The 19709-nt window shown below is 52.6% G+C and overlaps 3 protein-coding genes across 5 annotated transcripts in view; all 3 read right to left on the reverse strand.

The window, feature by feature from the left end:
• The window catches only part of PSMD1 (proteasome 26S subunit, non-ATPase 1), an 81522-nt gene extending 80554 nt beyond the window's left edge, over positions 1-968 (reverse strand). Inside the window, exon 1 of the mRNA XM_068406369.1 lies at positions 836-968. Within this exon, the coding sequence (XP_068262470.1) occupies positions 836-851 (16 nt within the window). The 5' untranslated portion in view covers positions 852-968. The remainder of the gene's footprint in view (positions 1-835) is intronic.
• Positions 969-4907: 3939 nt separating this feature from the next.
• On the reverse strand, positions 4908-9671 carry C8H2orf72 (chromosome 8 C2orf72 homolog). Its single transcript, XM_068406530.1, is given in 4 exon segments — positions 4908-4993; positions 5979-6104; positions 9138-9402; positions 9405-9671. Coding segments are annotated over 4 exon segments (744 nt in total).
• Positions 9672-16744: 7073 nt separating this feature from the next.
• The window catches only part of RPL35A (ribosomal protein L35a), a 130757-nt gene continuing 127792 nt past the window's right edge, over positions 16745-19709 (reverse strand). For all 3 annotated transcript variants that reach the window (XM_068405705.1, XM_068405702.1, XM_068405704.1), the window contains exons 3-5: positions 18872-19024; positions 17646-17790; positions 16745-16803 (exon numbers count right to left, since the gene is read on the reverse strand). In XM_068405705.1, the coding sequence (XP_068261806.1) occupies positions 16780-16803; positions 17646-17790; positions 18872-19024 (322 nt within the window). In that variant the 3' untranslated portion in view covers positions 16745-16779. The remainder of the gene's footprint in view (positions 16804-17645; positions 17791-18871; positions 19025-19709) is intronic.

Genomic DNA, 19709 nt, shown 5'->3' on the forward strand with positions numbered 1-19709 from the left:
TGCAGACTATTATCCTCTGCACTGTTCCTCTCACAAAGCCACAATCAGACACATATTAATTTCCAGCCTGAGTACTTTTGGAAATATTTCTCATATTTTCTTACACTATGAAGTTCTCAGTAGATCCAGAAAGTGTTTAACATCTAATTCCTCACACACTTCATAGTCTGCACTCTTTAGGCTGGCTTTTCCTCTGCAAGGCGTTTCTGACCTCCTCCAAAGTCCCCGTCTGCCTCTTCCCCTTTCTCATTCCTGCTGTACCTCCCACAGACCCACACTAGCAGCTCAAGGGTTTTACACCCCCTACGCGTTATTCACTTTAAGCAAGTGAACACCTTCAGTTCGCAACCGCGGCGCAGGAGCACCCCAGGGCCTGCCGGGGCTCGCAAAGCCACCCCGTGCCCTCATGAAGCACCGGCAGGAGGTGGACGCGGCGCCGGGACGGGCGGGCAGGCAGCGCCTCTGCCTCCCCCGCGTCCCCACCGAGCCCGCCGGAAAGCCGGCCCCGCTCAGGCCGCCGCAGCACGCGGGGGACGGCGGGAGGCCGCCCCGGGGCACAGGCGGGCACCGGGCATGGGGCAGCCCCCGCGCTTCCCGCCGCTCAGGCTCAAAGCGCCGGTCGTGCCGAGCCGCCGGGCACCGGGGAGGCCTTCCGCTCCCGCCGGGGCGCACGGCGGTTACCGGCCAGGGGTGAGCGGGGTGAGGGGAGCCCCCCGTGACGGGCGGCCCCACGGAGCGCTGCGGCCGGCGTCGCCGCGGCCTGCGGCGGTGCCCAGTCACGGCCCTGACTCAGCGAAACCCCGGCGGGCAGCGCTGCCCCGCGCCGCTCCCTCACCGGCCGAGGTGATCATGGTGCCGCCCGCCCGGCCCGCGGAGGGAGGTGGGGTCCAGTCCGGCCCGCTCGGGCCCAGGTGCGGTGGTGCCGGTGCCGCCGCCCGGGGTCCGCGCCGCACCACTGCCGCTCCGCCGCCGCCCGGCCCGGAAGTGCCGCGAAGGGCCCCTTCCGGCAGGACCCCGCAGCTCCCGGGGAAGGTGTCCGTGGTGATCGCCTGCACAGAGCGCCGGAGAAACAGCCAGGCGCGACCTGGACAGCTCTGCCTGCGGGGACCTCGCACTTCCGCTGCGCCCCGACAGACACCCCGGGACCCCCCGGACCCGCCACCGACCACACGCGCTGCCCCGCCAAGGCCGCACGCCCCCCGGGCCCCACTCCGGCCCCCCAGGGCAGCCACCTCATGGTTGGCCTGGGAAACGGCCCTCCCCAGCCTGGGGGTGGCAAGGGGAGCTGCGGGGCCAAGGGCTGTGGGATCCCCACCGGTGCCCGTGTTTGTGCTGTACCCAAACCGCTGCCCCCTTCTGCCAGGCTGCACCGCCCAGGTGGCAGCTCCCCCCTGACAGCACAGGCTGCCTGCAATGGGTGGCATCTTTTGGGGCACAGGCGGGTCCCGCAGCATTGCAGGGATCGGGGATTTTACCCCACAGATTTAGCACCTCTTGCAGGCCGCCTCTGTGGGCCCTGACTGCTCTCCCACACCTGTAGCTGTGGGGAAATGCCTCACCTGAACCCATTTCTCCCTTAAAAAGGGAAGCACAGGTACACATGCATCAGACAGCCCCTCATCAAATCCTTTTCCCCATCTGTCCCTTTGTGGGCACAGGGCAGTGCCCAGATCCTCCCACACCCGTGTGTACCTGAAAGTGCCCCAGTTGTGGACAAAGCGTGACATCATTTAGGCTCCTGCTTCGGTTCTGGTACGGACAGATGGGAAATTCAGGCTCGTGGATCTGCACCAAGGAAAGTCCAGCTCACCAGCAACGGCACTGCACAAGAGATCAAAGTGCTCAGACTTCAGCGGCATTGGTTTCTACCTGTTTCTACCAAATAGGAAAAAATACTTTCTGGAGGGCTTGAGTTCCTCCAGGAAACATAATGGCCTCAGGTAGTGAATGTTATTAATGAAAGTTACCAGAGTCCTACCACGATGCCAAGAGGGTCAGCCCTGTTCTTCCCAGACAACAGAGAAGGTCTCCAGCCTTCCCCACTGCCCACAGGTGAGCAGCCTAACTGAGCTGCACACAGACCAATTCTGCTGACCTTCTGGATACCATATACTGGGGTCACTTCCATTCCCTCCCAATATACCTTTTATTTAAGTCAAGAGAAATAGCAGTTAAACCACGCATAGTGCTACTTTAAGGATAACACCACGGCAAACAAAAAACAAACTGAAGTGTGTTCCAATTCAGAAATTAAATGTCTTTATTCTTTACAGCAAGCACATAAGATAACAGTGCCCTTAAATTATTAAATCAATTAAACATGTAAAACTATCTGCTGCACCTCTGCATGCCCAGATAGTGGAAAAAAGAAAAAAAGAATTCAAGTCACTTTTATTCCTCAGTCAAAGGAAAACAATACTTTTGGTCAAATGTATTCCCACTCACACCTCCTAAAGCCCAGGCAGTTCATCCACTTCCACAAAAGTCTCACTGCAAGAGTAAACTTGCATGGTTTACTTTAAAATTACCAGTAAATAAATCCATTGGATTTGTAGCACTGATAGGTTTAACTGCAAATCTGTGCTCTTGGGCCATGTCTGCATTGGTAAATTCTAGGTGGCAAAGGCCAAATAACTGCAAGAAAATAAAGATTCACCTGATCTTAGTGTCAAGTCCTACTGGACTCACCTAACCAAGGGCTCTATCGGGAAGGCACGTAACTGCCCAGTGACCCGGGCTCTGCTGTGAAGCTGAGCAGGGGGACTCCACTGCACAGCAGACCCATGGGCTCATGCCAGTGACAGAGCACGAGGATACCTTCATCCTGCTAAGATGCACTTACTCCTCAGTGCTGAAGCCCCGGGTCATGAATACAGCCACTCACACCAAGTGACTTTATTAAGTCACTTTATTAAGTCACTTGGTTACATTTGTATTTTCCACCTGGTCATAAGCAAAGAAAACCTACAGAAATCCTGCCAGCTGGAAGGAGAGCGGGTCTGGTGCCTTCTGCAGAGCAACGTGCTCTGCCAATGTCAGCTGCCTCCTAAGTTCACTCTCCCCAGCCCACACCCACACAGGAAAGCGTTTCTGCTGTGAAGAGATGCAACACGCGCTCCCCCAAATGCTGCTCACAGGGACTTGGCATCCACCTACCCCCTCCCTCCCACCTTCTTATGGAGAATCTACAGCACCTTACAGCTGCATTTCAGGTGAAGCTTTCCTACATAGACCAAGCCTAACTATCCCAACACATTCAAACGAACAGCGTGATAACACAGAGACTTGCTGAGCACACATGGAAACACTCCCCATCTCTCCCACTCGACCCCACCAGCATGCCCCAGGCACCCTCAGCTGCTCTCTCCCAGCCAAAAGGGCAAAGCACCATCACAAAAGGGACTGACTCTAAACCCAAGAGCTGCTAAGCTTTACTTTGGCATTACTATAATTACTCCAGCGAGGTAGGTAGGTGTTGCTGCCCCCATCCTACTTTTGGGGAAACTGAGGCACAGAAAAACGGTTTGTTGAAGAATGATGATCATGATCATGAGCAGAGCTGGGTAAAAAACCCATCCCCTCCTCCAGGTAAGAGCTAGAGAGATGCTGAAGGCACACGGCTGGGAGAGAGTACTGGCTGGAGCTGGCAGGACTGCAGACACTTCAGCTGCCACTGGGAAAAAGGAGTGAGAGAAAGGACAGACGTGCACGGAGGACGTACCGCCATAGTTCAGCAGCCAACCCTGAGAAGAGGTAGGCAGGACATGATGAGCTGAATTTTCTGGCCTGAAACTCCAAAAAGACACCCATCCCAAACAAAACCCAGCTTATGCTAAAAATAAAACAAGACCTGTTTTATGTTGCATTAAAGTAAAAATAAAAAAGGTATTCCTATCATTATAGTAATATTCCTCATAAACCAAGGATTTGTAATTAATTGTGTTGCCCCACAGGCTACAGGCAGCCCTTTGGAACTACTTAAATAGATTATTTTTTTATTTTTATATTTATTTATGAAGCAGCCACATCTTGTTGAGAGCAATGCTGCAGGCCACCTCCAAGACCTGCCACCACATGGCTGTGAAGATGTCACGGGTAAGACGGGCCTCTCCCATAACCCCATCCAGCATCAGCCACACCATAGTGTCCGTCTGCCACCCTCTCCAACCCAGGCAGTCCATCAGTCAGTCTATGAGCACCAGGACAAGCCAGAGGGATGGATCCTGCTCCCAAACCACACTCTGCTCCAGCTGCCAGTATTCTCAGTATCTTTTGCATTATTCTTGCTACCCACAGTGGGCTGTTATTGCATTTCTTCACATTACACAGTTACATTCAAGCCTTTTCAGTAGCTGGTAGATCCGAGACCTCCCTATTTAGTCCCACTGCAGTCTCCACGCCACTGTGTTACTTGTCTTTTTTTTTTTTCTTTTGCCTGATCAGAGAGAGGGTGGGAACTTCAAAGCAGCAATAAAGCAGGAAAACAAGGCAGCAGAATCTCTTTGCCAGGGAGGCCATCCCTGGCAATCTCAGCAGGGAATTTTGCTCAGAATTAGAAAGCATTCCTCTTTCTTCAAGCCTGTGGCTGCATTTCACGCCCAAAGTCCCCACATCATCTCACCCAGGACGTGAGATACATCCCCAAAGGGCTTCTCAGAAGCCCAGCATACATCGGCAGCTCCAGGCACCCCCGGGCAGCAGGGCACAGCAGGGCATGGCTCTCTGGCACGGACCTCAGAGGCCGTTGGCAGCTACAGAAGACCCTGGCGAGTTAAGCCAAGCGGCTTCTCCCCAGAGCGGTGGGTCCTCAGAGGAGAAGGTGAGTGGGCATGCACCAGCTCCTCCTCCCACTGCTCCAAATCCACCAGGCAGATCCGGGACACGGCCTGTGCTGGGCGCCAGCAGCTCTATGTGTCTCCAGCAGCTTCTTCATAGTTTCCATTGGGAGAGAGGCTGGTCAGAGCCAGTTCTTCCTCAGGGTCCTGCAGGTCACCTGCAAAGAGCAGAGAGAGGCCAAGGGAGAGCTGAACGGGAAACCCTTCTTGATGCAAAATGCAGCTTAAAACAACATGAAAATAAAATGTGGGGACGAAGCAATTGATATATACTCACAACCTAAGCCAACAAACAGGGGTGATCTATGACCAAAGGACCATGGGGCCCAGCTCCGCGGCCTCCTGAGGTCTCAGCAATCTCAGACCAAGCTGTGTGCCACTGTGTGGCAGTGACCTGCCTGGCACTGACTGCAAGATCAGACACTTAAATTTTCTGACCCTAGAGGACATGTCTCCAAGCTGCACAAACATTTCAGTTGTTTTCTCAGACTCTTATGCTTTTTACAGTGGAAGAGCTTCCCCTCCTCTACACGCTCCACAGAGCAGTCTGGATCTCTACACCATGCATCTCGTAGCCTCCTGCATGGAGGCTCTCTGCAAAAAGACAATCACTGCTGGGAAAGGCGAGTAGTACAGCAAAGACTAAATGAACGCGAGGCTATTCAGTACCTTTTGAACCAGGGAGCCCAAGGCTGACTGCCCTCTTCATTCCCCCCCTCCCCAGCCCCAAACGCAAGTGGTTTGGGAACACTCCTTCCAGCTGTGTTTGCAGAAAAAATCATGTAAGATCAGGGTGATGCTTCCAATTCATTGTGTGGATGGACAGCAGTTCTGCTGCCAAGAACTCCTGCAAAGCGCAGCTGAGTTCAGCAGTGCTCCCAGGGCTGTCGTTGGGCACCGGACCCACCGTGTTTTCATTTAGCCAAGCGAAAGGTCAGAAAACACGAAGACAGCAACACAGCAGCCAGGTGTGCACTGTTTGTCTTCAGCTTCTGGCCAAGCCACAGCTAGGGAAGAGACGTCAGCTGCGGAGCTGGAAATAGGAGGCCACCAGCAAGGGCTTTGGGCACCAGGACCACCAGGGAGTCAGTGAGGAACCTCTGACAGTCACAGCAGGAGCACAAGGGAGGGAGCTGGGCATACCTTCATGAACGTTGTTTGCAGCTTCTACTTCGTGACCTTTTCTCCGGCTTCTCTGGCTCCTCCGGCTCCAAGAAATGCACCGCAGGAAGGATGGGAGCCTCCGCCTCTCTCTGTCTTTCCCCTCTTCTGCACAAACCAGAAAAGACAAGTTCAGAGTGGCAGCGGGTCAGCCTTGCTGCTCCCCACCTCCCCGCTGCTGACTCACGTCTCCCCTCCACGAGCCCAACCTCACAGCAAAACCAGGTGCACTCCAAAGAGCCCACCCCTGGAAAGCACAGAGCAGCTCCTGGCAATCCTTATTTCAGGCTGAAAACTCTCTGCTGCCCTGGAAATTTGTCCCTGGTGTCCGTTTCCACTTTGTCAGCTTGCTGCCAAAACCATCCTGGATGCAGCAGCCCAGAGTGAGCGAGAAACGTGGCAGGAGCTCAGCGGCGCACGTGGTGAGGCTGGGGACTGACACCGTTAGGGCACTCCTGCAGAAGGAAGTTTGTCTTTGGTATTATCACACAGCTTCTACCACATCAACCTATTTACTGCTCCCCGCTTTACTGAGCAATTCCTCCCTCCCAGGGAGACCTGCTGGACACGCAGACTCGCAGCACACTGAAAACTACAGCTGTAACTGCTTGCAAAATGCAGAGAGCACGTGGCCTCCATCGATGTATAGTATTTATTCTGGAGGACAATGGTCACAGCAAGTTACTCCAGGCTTTCAAGCCATTATAGTAAAACACTACAGCAGCTTGTGAAACACTACACCAGCGTATTTTATATGGTCTCCAACAGCAGCAGTTCAGCATCTCCATTGAAATATCGTCCAGCCTTTCACCTCCTAATCAGATAACAAATGATAAACCACCTCAGTGTCCTTCAGCTTATCAAACCATTGCGACACTAAAGGGTTCACACTGGCTGTGTTTCCTGTCAGTCAACAAACCAAAACCTCCAGCCGTAAACACGTCCCCTCCTTGCAGGGCATGGGTACTCTGGACACCACTGAGGCATGACAGGATAGCAGCCCAGCACATTCCTGCTTAGACCCAAGAGATGCAGGAACCCCATTGTGATTCCTGTCCCAGTTCCACCACATGAATAACAGTGTCCAGGACCTTCCCAGCACAGGGGGACTGCAGCTCCAGAGCAACTGTCATGGGCAGAGCTGAGCGGCCATGTGTGTGGAAGAAGCTTTGAGGCTGGGCTGAAACAAAAAGGGCACAAGCACACATACACAGAGCCTTACACTCTGTACACCTCCCAGCATCCTTATCCAGATGCAAGAGCATCTTTTGTCAGCTTAGCACAAGTCCCTTTCAAAGTCAAGAGGGGACACAAGACAAGTTCAGCCCCTACTGAGGGCATCTTTATGGTGGCATCCCTAGAACCTGCTTTGCAGGGTGCTCTGCAGCCACACACCCCTCATTCTCACAGTCCTCCCTCACATTACATTGAAGATATTATTCCCCTTGTGCGTTGCTTGTGGGGAAAGCCACGGGGTGAAGGAGACCAGGTTGCAACGGAGCTGGCTCCTGGCACTGCCGGGTCCCCAGCTCTCCAGAGGCATGGCTACGCCTGGGATCCCTCCAGCCACATGGAGATTTTGGAACGTAGAGCTCACAGGGGCATGGAAAGAAGCTGCCCCTGCCCAAGGTTGAATCCTGCAGCTGATGAGCATCCTCATTACAGACGCAGGTCCTGGGCCACTTACATGACTAAGAGCACCAGGCAGCGCATCAGAGGTGAATTAGAGCAACGCGCTGAGTCCTCCTACCCACCACGCTTCTAAAGCACATACCCACAGGCTGCAACACCCACTCTGGCTCCTTCTGCTCCTCTTTCTCTACTGCTGGCTGCTATGCTGCTTCCATGTCTGCACGAAGGACAAAGCCACAGCTACCCACAAAAACACGTGTACTGAGCCAAGCACCAGCAATGTGCAGAGGCAGGAAAAGGTCACGTACACAGTGATGTTTTTCTGCCTCTGCAACTGCCGTCCCACCAGGCTGCTGCGACCAGAACTGGGGGGCTCACTGGTGTCCACAAGCACACCAGAAGTTCTTGCAGCAGGAACAATGTGAGGAAGGCAAAAGCCCACAAAAGGAGAGAAGCTGGAAAGGGGATCATGCATGCCTCAGTGCAAAGGGTTGGCAGAAGACAGTCCTGCACCCTCACTGTGGGTCCTGTCCATCTCAAAGCTCAACATCCAGATCCAGGATTCTGGACTGAGCTGATGGAAAGAAGCACCTGAGCTGCAGTAGCTCTGGGATCCCAGAGGACCTTGTCAATGTGGTGCTGCAGGCAAGTGCCAGGATCCCTCAGGGTAAAGGCAGCGAGAGAGCAGAACACCAGAGCCCCTGGAATGATGGGGAGCAAGGGAAAAGCAGGGAAAAAAATGAAAGAAGGGGGGAGGGAAGGGAAACAGCACAAGTCAAGCAGTGACGAAGATTAAAGTGAGCCCGGGCTGGTTTGTGTGGCTGCTGTGAGGGCAGAGCCTGCCCAGCTGCCCATCACCCATGCTGCTCCTCAAGGCCTGTGTAACACCCAGCTTTCATCCTGCCATCCTCACCTTGCTTAAACTGGCCACCAACAGACACGTGGTTTTAAACCCAAACACCCACTTGCTGTTGCTCTTACTCATGCAAAGCCAGCACAAGCACCTTCCTCCCGCAGGAAGGTCAGGTCCTGCCTGCACCCTACAGCAAGGGCTGCGCCCCAATCCTGCGTCCCCAAGAACACACATCCATAAGCGTGGATGGCCACCACGTCACAGCCGTCAGCTGCCACATGCCTGCTCTCCGTGAGCTGCCCTAGTGCTTCCCAACCTGCTGGGAAGCTTGTCCTTCCCAGATACCAGGACTGGAAACCCCACTAGAAAGCAGCAGGTCCCATTGCGAATGTTCTGATCCCACCAGCATGAGAGATCCCATTGGGGAAAGCCAGATCTGATTGGAGGCGGGGAAGATCCTATCAGGAGTGGTCAGATCCCATTGGGGTGGGGGGAAGATCCCATCAGGAGTGGTCAGATCCCACTGGGATGGGGTAGATCCCACCGAGGAGGGGAAGATCCAACGGGAAAACGGGGCAAATCCCATTGTAAAAGCCCCCGGCGCCCGAGTGAGGGAGGGCACGGCCCGGCCACCCGCTGCCCCCCGGCCCCGGTACCTGCGGGGTGCTGCAGGGCGGCCCGCAGGGCGCGGGCGGCGGCGGCGCGGCAGTCGCGCAGGGCGGCGGGGCTGCCGGGGCTGTACCGGGCCGCCTGCACCGTGCCGGGCGCCGGGAAGTGCCGCCGCAGCGTGGCGTCCAGCACCGCCGCGTCTTCCCCGTCCCCGCCGGGCAGGAGGACGCCGACGACGGCGGGCGGCGGTGCCGGGGGCAGGCGGCCGCGCACGTCCCGCACCACCTCCCGCAGGCGGGCCCGGGCCCCCCGCGGCCCCGCGCCGCCCCGCCGCGGCACAGCACCAGCAGCAGCCGCGCTCCCAGCGCCCGCCGCCCGCCGCTAACCCGCCGCCGGGACCGGCACCCCGGCACCGGCCCCGGCCCCGGCGGCGCCTCGTCGCCCAGGAGGTCGCGGGCGAAGGCGGCCAGCGTGGCCGCCGCCGGGGCCCCCTCCGCCACCTCGGCCACCAGCAGCACGGCCCGCCGCCCGCCCGCCCGCTCCACCAGAGCCCGCAGCTCCTCCAGCTCCGCCGCCGCCATCCCCCGCCGCCGCGCACCCTGCCCGGCCCCGCGCCGCCCCCGCCGCTCCGCACCGCCCACTGGCCCCTCCACCCGCCCCCGCGCACCCTGCATCATCCCCGGCCCCGCACCCGGGCACCAGCTCCAACACCGGCCCCCCCGCCCCGAGCACCACCCCGTGCGCCGAGCCCGGTGCAGCACGGCGGGTGGGGGGTGTCAAGCAGAAGCCCCAGCCCCAGCCAGGGACCGGCACTCCCCAGCTCCTGCTGGTGAGCAGCCCCTGCCTGCTGCCAGCCAGGTGTGCACAGCAGAGAGGGTGCTAGAGGGCACCTGGGGACCCCAGATCTGCCACACAACCAGCCTCCGAGCTCTTCCACGGGCCTCCTGTGAGGCTGGTCTTGTTTCCAGTGAGGTGATAAATTTCAGGCAAAACCCATGCGCTGTGGAGAGACTGGGAAGCTGAGAGAGGGCTGAGCAGAGGCTGTGGTGACTGCAAAGTGGGGCACATGCAAGGCTGCAATAGAAGCAGCAGCTGATCATGCACCCCTAAGGGTACGAGGAACGGCTGAGGGAGCTGGGGTTGTTTAGCCTGGAGAAGAGGAGGCTCAGAGGTGACCTTATTGCAGTCTACAACTACCTGAAGGGAGGTTGTAGCGCAGTGGGAGTCGGCCTCTTCTCCCAGGCAACTAGCGACAGGACAAGAGGACATAGCCTCAAGCTTCGCCAGGGGAAGTTCAGGTTGGACATTAGGAAGCATTTCTTCTCAGAAAGGGTCGTTAGACATTGGAATGGGCTGGCCAGGGAGGTGATGGAGTCACCATCTCTGGATGTGTTTAAGAAAACACTGGACATGGCACTTAGTGCCATGGTCTAGTTGACATGGTGGTGTCAGGGAAATGGTTGGACTCGATGATCCCTGAGGTCTCTTCCAATCTGATTGATTTTGCGATTTTGTAACACGCCACACCCCAGGGCAGCGATGGAGTGGCCTCCATGGCATCATGTGCCATAGGAGGCACTATGCTGCTGCACAGCCTGGCCAGGCTATAGCCACATCTGGGAAACAATTCCCCCCCCAAAAGCCATACGCACCCCGCTGGTCACAAGTTCCCCAATTCGTGTGCAAGTACACAGCTGAGCTGCAGCCCCCATGCCACACACTGGACCTCCGAGTCCCTTCCCAAGCCAGTGCCCTTTGGCTTCCCCTCTGCAAACACTACATCCATCCCCCTCCACGCAAAACACAGCCCGTAGTCACAGCCCCACCAGCATCGGCAGTGCTCTGCGGTGACACCACATCCTGTCAAAGCACAAAATGTTTGCAGGGATAAGCACGGAGCTGTGATCAGGGCTTTGGTGCTGGCACACGTCGTGCACATCCCCAGTGTGGAGAAAGGTCCGTAGCCCCTGAGCTGGCTCTGCCAGCCAATGATGAATGAAAGCCACATGACAGCAGCTGCCGTGCCCAGCCCTGGCACTTGCATGGTGTCAGTGTGTCTGTCAGATGAACCAGAAAGCTCCGATCCACAGCATGTGGTAAATACTTCCCCCATGCCATATCAGAACAGGCTTCTCCAAACAGGTAATATCTTATTGCAAGAAGCCAGGAGGGGATAAACAGCTCAAAGGTACAAATGGCCGGAGTCACCTTGGCCAGTCACTCTCTGAGGCTGTTCGGAGCCAAACCATCTCTGCAGGATGAGTGGAGGAGGCTCCGAGAGCACTAGGGGTGAAAGCAGAGCCGGAATACATGTTCCTGCCCTGGATCAGTGATTCCCAACATGTGTGTTGGGGCACACTTGTGCCGTGAACATGGCTGAGCCAGCGTGCTTGCTCCCTGCCCATCCTCATGGCCACCCGCCCCCAGAGCCCAGCAGCCACCACTGGGAAGGGATGTGCCACAGGCTGTTCCCCAGGCACAATGGAGGTGTGACAGCTCAGAAAGGTCACTGTGTGCCACCAATTTTAAGCCAGGAAAACATTTGCCCCAGCTGTGACAGGCTTAGCAAACACTGCCCCACACCAGCATCGAGGGGGCTGGATGGCCTGGGTGAGGGTTTCAGAGAGACTGTCTGCCCTGGGCCCTGGCAAAAGTAACTTACTCATTCACAAGTGCTGATAAGCAAATCGGTGGGAGATAAAACAGAAGGATTAGGCTCCTCTTCCAAAGATCAGGGCCTGTTGTTGCAAGAGCCCATGCTTCCATGCCAGTGTGGCAGCCCTGAGAGCAGCTGTCGACAAAACAGAGCTACAAAGTCAGACATAATTCAACAACCAGGTCTGGCCTTAGTGTTGCCCAGATTTTGTATTTACAAGGAATTTTTTCTCGGCTGTTCAGAATCCTGCTCATGGTCCCGTGGAGAAAAGCCCTGGGTGTAATCAGCACCATGAGCTGTGCCAGCAGCAGCAGGAGGGGACAGGAGTGGGTGCTGGTCCCAGGAACTCTCACCTTGGGGTTTCTCTGCTCATATTTTCTCCCACTACAGAATTTCAGGTACAACCCTCACTAAAATTTGTTCATAAGTCAATCACAAGCAGAAGGTCTCTGGGAAGAGGGACCAGCAGCTTTGGCTGCTCCCTGCAAGGAACAAGTCAAAGACAGACTTGCTTCGGCCCGTTTGACTGGGGAAGTCCAGGTCTCTTGAAGTTGACTCTAGGGAGGCAGCACGGTCCCTGCAAACTGCCACAAGACCCACAGTGCGTTTAAACTCTACATGAGCTGCCAACACAGCCTGTGGTGTGGTGGTGCCAGTTATACCCTGTCTGATATGCAAAGACCATTATGGCACAGGTCTCGCAGGGCTCTTTTCAAGCAGCGCTGTGCCAGTGACTGACATAGAGACCACAAAGTGCCTTGGGAAGTGGGCTTTCAAGCAGGTGATTCCCCAAATTTATGAAGAGGATTCCTGCAGAGAAAGTATAGAAAAAATTGAAACCATCTTCCTAATTCAGCTCAGAAGGAGCACCCCTGGCTACTCCTCTGCAGTGGCCCTGATGTTTAAACTGCTGGTACAGCCTCTCAAAACTAATATTTGGGACCAGATAGAGCTGTTCTTCGTGGCCACTGCAATTCTCTAGTTAGTTTTGGGTACACACATACCTTGCCAGCAGAGGCTGGTTGGAAAGGTGAATGTCACCCATGATGCCCAAACAACCTTGTTTACATTTCCTTACTCATTAACAGAGGTAAGATCTAATGGCAAATACAACTTTATATTCCTTTGTGTTACTTAAAGAGGTACAGCTCAAACAGTTCAGAGGCAGTTATGAGCTCAGCAGTATTCGTGGTCCCCAGCAAAGTGACTTCAGAGCTCTGGCAGGCATCTGAGTGAAAACACAGATGTATTTACAAGGTCTGACACTCCTTCAAACATCCATCTGACAGTCATATTTGTAGAAAATCTCTACAGATAGCCCTAAATGAGGGTAACCACATCTCTTGCATATGCCCATCGCTGTTCAGAGCAGACACAACATCTGCTCATTTTGGACTTCAAAGGAGGAAGAGAAGATGCTTTGTTCAGAGAAATCAATTTATCATGTGTATTACTAGTGCCTTGAAGTCTAAACAAAATCAAAGGTCCATTGGATTAGGCCCTTTAAGAAATGCATTTACCAAGATTAACCTCTCTTCTGAAGAGAGTAGAGAGTGGAGAAAAAGGATTCTCATGCCAGTTTTGGTAACAGGAGTGCAGAGAGGCTAAACGAGCAAGAGGGAACATGCGGGAGCAGCTCTGAGCCCCCGTGTCCGGTGACCCAGCCCAGCTCCTTTAACTCTTCCTCTCAGCAGCCTCGGTGCTCATGGCAGCACTTGGAAAAGCCTCTGAGCCAGCTAGGAGCAGGAGCTGGCTGCTGACAAGCTAAGCCTTAGCAAACCTTTGCACAAGTGCTCTTTCACAGACCTGTTCTCCAAACCTGCTTCCTCTTGCTGCTTTGGAAAAACACATCGTCATTACGAGATGCTGGAAAGCATCTGCTTTACTTGTGCACCGCTACCAGCTGCCACCAGGAGCATTGCTGCGGGGCACCAGCACTTGCTGAGCTCTTCATCCATGGAGATCTTCTTGGGTGTCCCAAAGAAGTAGCAGAGGAGGTAATTGCAAGTGAAGAAAATACCCCAAACCCCACCTATCCTCTTGCCCTGAACATCCCAGTCTGACTGATCCCCTTCTAGCCCGTCTCCTGTTCACTCTTACACGGCTCTTCCCATCTCCTCCACTGACCTTCCCCAAAACTCCCCTCAACTTTTCTAGCCCCTGAACCCAGACCCCTCCCCACTTTTCACCCACTGAAACTTGAACTGTATCAAACCAGACATGGACCCTTCCTGGGACAAGTTCAGTCACAACTGAATCCAAACTGGATGGTCACTTTGTTCTGTCCCAGCTCCCCATGTCCCAGACCCAGCCACTTCCAGGGACTGCCTGTTTTGGTCCCCTGGCAGCCTGTGCCAACTCAGTCCTGGCCTGGATCCACCCAGTCACGCCCCTCTGAGCTCCGCTCACTGGAGGTTACATCCCATAAGCAAATAAAGCTGGGAAGTCCCTGGCTGCCCCACAGCTCGGACACAGCCTGGCTTCCTGACGGGGAATCACAAACCTTTCCCTGCCTCTCTTCTCCAAAACCCCATTCCCTTTGAAAGCCATGCCTCATCCTGCCCATCTCTGCCATTGTCCTAACTCCAGCTGATTCTCAGCCCTATACATACTGCGGGTTCAGCCCACACTGCGCCCAGTCCTCCCACAAGAGCTGTGCTGACACCGCTGTAAGCCACCCTGATCCACAGATCTCAGTGGAGTTTGGGTCAAGACACAGCAAGTTTCTTTCACCCATCGTACTGAAGGGATGAGACATTCATGGGCTGCTCAGGCAGCAAGCATGAAAACCCAGCATGAATGACAGCAAGGTGTCACCAGCCCAAAGACACCACACTGAGCTACCAAGCACGCCTGGAACAGCTGCCTGTGAAATAGTGAGTTGCAGAGCATACCATGCACACAAACCTTCCCCAGGTCCTTCCATCAGGGCAGGTGGGAAGGATCCCATGAATCAGTGTAACAAGTTTAGACAGCTCTTCCCAGACCCTTCGACTATTCTGGTGTAAGGACAGTATCTCGGGAAAGGCCAACGTGCTAATGGCAAATAGCAGCACAACAGGAGACAGACCTTCATCTTGTTTGCAGCATCTTGTTCAATAAGCAAGAGGGGGCAGCAAGCTTTGCTCTCTCACCATCCTGTGACGACAAAGAACCCTTGTGAATTTCAGGAGCTTTGTGCTGATGGGAACTATGTACCAAAGACCCCCACATCCAGGCTCTCCTGGTACAACGTGCTCTTAGGTCTTACCTCTAAGTTTCTTTCACTATCTCGGTTTTGGGACAGTTTAAAATCCAGAGGCCGCTGGCCTGCTCTGCCTCTCTGTTGACAGCTGGTTTCTTGGGGACAGTCCAGCAGGTTTCTTGGGGACATTTGGATATTCAAGCAAGGCATTTCATGCAAAGCAGAAACTCAGTGATTTTTGATAGAAGTTTCCTGGGGTAGATTGTTCAGCCAAAGCAGCAAAGGAATCTGAGATTTGCAGCAAGGACAGCGTGATGCTGAGGGTGCAGTGTCCCCTTCTGGCAGCAGCCACATCGTGTCCATGCAGAAGGACTGGGCAGACAAGCGAGGCACCAGTAGGGAAGTATTTCTACAAAGGGACATCCAGGTGAACAGCACTAAAACCAACCTGCCAGATTCTGCTGCCCAAGGGAATTCATTCTCCAGCTGTCTTCGATACCTTGTGTCTCGTATGTTCAGGCAGGGCACAGCAGTTACTGAACCCTGGGAGTGAAACAATAAACGGACGCTGACTTCTAGGGGAGGAAATGCATATGACAAGAACTCCAGACATCACACTGGTCAAAGCTTTGGCCCATGGCTCACCCAAAAAAGTTGGCACATCCCTCCAATGAAGAACGCAGGGTCAGTGAAACCGTGGAGCTGTTAACATAATCACGGAAAGCCCCACCAGCACAGTCAGGACTGCAGCTCTTATGGTGAGCAGCATCTCCAGAGCCATGTGTGTTTTGGGGCAAGCAGCAAGAGCCACCACCCTCCAACTTGGAAGAGGACACACAGTTAGCTCAGACTCATTGTCCATTCCTATCCCAAAACTTCAGCGCTCATTCTCATTTCCAGCTCACATTGCCTGCAAGGAACAGTTTATCTTCCCTCCTGTATCTGAACCCAGCCACCATCACTTTGGTCGACACTGTCCCTCAGAGCATTCCACGCCCCACCCCGAGCATGTTTTTGTTTCCGAAAAGCCTCTTTGTCCCTCGCCCCTGTGTTCAGCTATGTCCCAGGATACCTTCATGGCAGTTTAAGACTTCTCTCAGTGCTCTACACACAGCTCTCTTTGCCTCCAGGACACGACCAGGCCGGCCTGGGCTGTAGATCGCTGTCTCCACCACCAGTTCCCAGGCCATCCAGCAGACACTGCATTCTCCTAAGTGCTCCCACTGCCTGGGCCAGCTGCTCCGGGGAGTCTGGATGGATCATCACAAGCACCAGCACATCCGGCAGGCAGGGGAGGAGGTTCTTGTTCAACAAACCTTAAAGAACTCATGAAAGTGGTACACTAGTCTGATGTAAGGATCCTTGCCATCCCACATTACACACTGTGGTTAAGGCTACACCTGCTACGATTTTGTGTCCCATTACACAGTGTTGTCTCAACAGCAGTCACTGCCAAGTACAGGAGAAACTGGAACAAGAGGTCTCCCTCTACTAAGCAGGCAAGGAAATACTTCTCATGTTCTACATAAAGCTTCTGTGCACAGTTTATGAGGTTGTAAACATTTATTGTTTAGCCCTGCAAACCACTCAGATTCCATGATGGGAGGCACAGACAGGCCACAGTAAAGGCTGCCAGTTATTTGTCTTTCGAAAATAGTCTGCTCTACAAATGCCTTGCCAAGCACGGGTCGAATCTCCCTCATCTAGCTTAGAGTCACTACTCCATCCCTGTGCTGTGAACTCTGATATAGTACTGAAAAAGAACACAGTCCCTCAGAATAGGTGGAGGGGATAAAAACAGAAATGTACAAAAATTAAACAGATTCTCCATTTTATTTCCAATAAAAATTTAGATCCTAGATGGATACAGCATCTGTAAAAAACAAGAACATAATCATGTTAGAAATCCTGTTACTCGACTGTACTACTTTAAACACGGTTTACAGTTACAATCTACATCATTGATCTCTTCAACTACCACAAAAGTGACCCCCCCATTTATACAGAAGAGGTGCAAGAACAGAAAAGCGTAACAACCAGTGACTTGAAGTAGCACTTTGCTGGTGTACAAGCTCCCCTGGCCATCAGCCCTCCTGCACACTGACAGGAAGAGTCCTCACGGGCCCAGTGTCAGGATTTAACTCTGCCGCTCCTACTGCGCTTTTTCTAAGGCACAGGAGAAAGACAGGAAGGCAGGACGACACCCCTCTGATACTCCTTTTGACAACACTAGAGAGATATTGCATCAAAACGCTGGGTGAGGGACCTAAAACATCGACTGTGGAGCAGGTACTAGTAGTAGACAGGTCAGGGCAGCACAACCCTCAGTTAAAGCATTTGGGAGGTAGCAGAAAAGTCTATCAATGGGTAGGAACTGGAGCAGAAGGGTGCAAAAATACATGTACAAGATCTGGGGAAAAGAAATCAAGACAGTTTTAGAAAAGAGCTGAGGAAGAGTGCTGGAACTGAAAGAACCTTTCCAGAGAACCTGAGCGAGCATACGAAACCCTTGACAAGGAGACAAACCCCCACAGCACAAGCAGTCAGCTATAAACCTCTCCTAGCTCCAAAAGGAGCACTTATCAAAGAGCCATGTTGAAGACACAACAGCAACAAAAAAAAACATAGTTCAAGTTTTCCCTCATACTATGTGTGATAAAAAGGCACCCCAAAAACTTCCAATAAATATTTTGTTGCTAAAATAAATCCACTTACTACCCGGATTCTGTGTCCAATGGCCTTGGCAGGAAGGTTGGAGCGGAACTTGGCACGAACCATGCCGCTGTTCCCGTGGGCGCGGGTTACCTTCCCCCAGATCACTCGTGTCCTGTTGGGCTTGCCACCAGGGGTTACAGTGTTGCTGAGGAAAGAGAGGAAAAGAACTGCTGAGCACACCAGTCACAGTTCCCTACAGGACTGATCAGTGATGAGGCAGACAATGCAGCCTCTCAGGCACTCCCATAACTTTATTCCACAGCCATCTTTAATCGGAACACCTTCCACTTTTAATTACCTGTGAAATTTGCGAGGCCTGGGAATTTCACTATACCTTCCAAAGGGGTAAATATTGCAGCTTGTAATTTATCAGAAGCTCCACTGGAGAACTATTAACAAGTTACAAAGCTTAAAAATGTGGAAAAGACTGACACTAAGATGATTGAACCAAAAACTCATCAATTTCAACTCCAAAGAAAATGCAACACCTTATTTGTAAGATTTCTCCAGACACACCAAAGGCAAGAGAGGCTTAAGCCATCGGGATAGACTGCAAAAAACTGCTTTAGAAGAAAAGCCATATGCTATCTTGGAAATGGTGGCTAACAGTCTGATCTATTTTATTCAAGGCAGAACTCCCATATCTGAACTCTACACAGCCCTCCCATATCTGAACTCTACACAGCCACACTCTAAGAAAAAAGTGGAAGGTAGTAAGTAACTGTTCTTAAGGCGTCCACCAACGTCAGCACAGCAGAAGTGACAGTGCTCTGACATGGATGCACAAAAGCCAGGACACAAATTCCTCCAGGCTTCACGAAACAATTCTGCTGTTTAAGTAACTCAATAGCTCATAGTACTCAACACAAATCCACTTCAATTTACTCTATCAACCCGCCTTCAGTTTTTGCCAGTCTCAGGCAAAATTTGTTTCTCATCCCATTTGCTCTCTATCATTTATAACAACAAACGATTATCTCGCATAATTTCATGGTCTAAATTAAGAACACACAGGCAATTAAAGCAAAAATAACCAAGGACTTCAAAAATGAAACCAACACAGGAAACTGGTCTACACAGTTCTCCATGGACATTCCATTGATAAATTGAGCCCAATTTATCTTTGTTCTAATAAAAGCTCTGTAAACAGACTGCTCACATCCTGGCATTTGCAAAAGCTGATACAGGAGTTGGCTAATTTAGCGAAACAATAAAAAGTGACTTACTTTTTAGCTTTGTACACATAGGCACACCTCTTGCCCAAGTAGAAGTCTGTTTCCTGACGGGCATAAACACCTTCAATTTTCAGAAGGGCAGTGTGTTCCCGCTGGTTTCGGAGGCCACGTTTGTAGCCAGCAAAGATGGCCTTGCACCACAGCCTAAAGGCATTGAAAACATTCACAAATTATAATTGACTCCAAAATTTCAAATGTAAAAACAAATAATGTGCTGTTTCAGTAGAAACTACTTCCACACCAGTAGAAATTTAGCTGAGGAAAAACCCCACTGCTTTTGCTTTTACTAATTACTGCCAATCTTCACATTCAGTCAATAGAGGAAAAATAAGTAACTGGGACATAAGTATTTATGAGAACTTTGTATCTTTCTCCTTGTTATAAACTTCTAACACTACATGCTTCAGATGAAAACCAAAGTGCTTCAACATTAGTAGGTGTTATGTTTTCTACAAGCACCCTGTGATAAGTAAATTATCACTTTTTTTCTACACAGCACATCAACCAAGTCTCAGCGTTGCAGTAACTGCTATAGAAGATATTAACAGCTATTAATTTGTAGCCTTAAAGGAATTAACTGTGGTCTATGGGGACAGTCAGTAAGGCAGCCCCCAAAACACTGGACAAGTGACATTATACAAACTTCTCAACAATGCTTCATGACAAAGACCTGTTTGCACTACGCACGTAAAGCAATTATAAGGCTCATTCCACACATCATGTACACATCACAACTGTCTCAACTGCATCCAGCAACTGTTCCGTAAACCAGCAGCATTAAACTAAGCTATCCAGTTCTACCTTCCACACATGCACAACAGAAAATAAA

Source organism: Nyctibius grandis, chromosome 8 (genome assembly GCF_013368605.1).
Source record: "Nyctibius grandis isolate bNycGra1 chromosome 8, bNycGra1.pri, whole genome shotgun sequence".
Taxonomy (NCBI): Eukaryota; Metazoa; Chordata; class Aves; order Nyctibiiformes; family Nyctibiidae; genus Nyctibius; species Nyctibius grandis.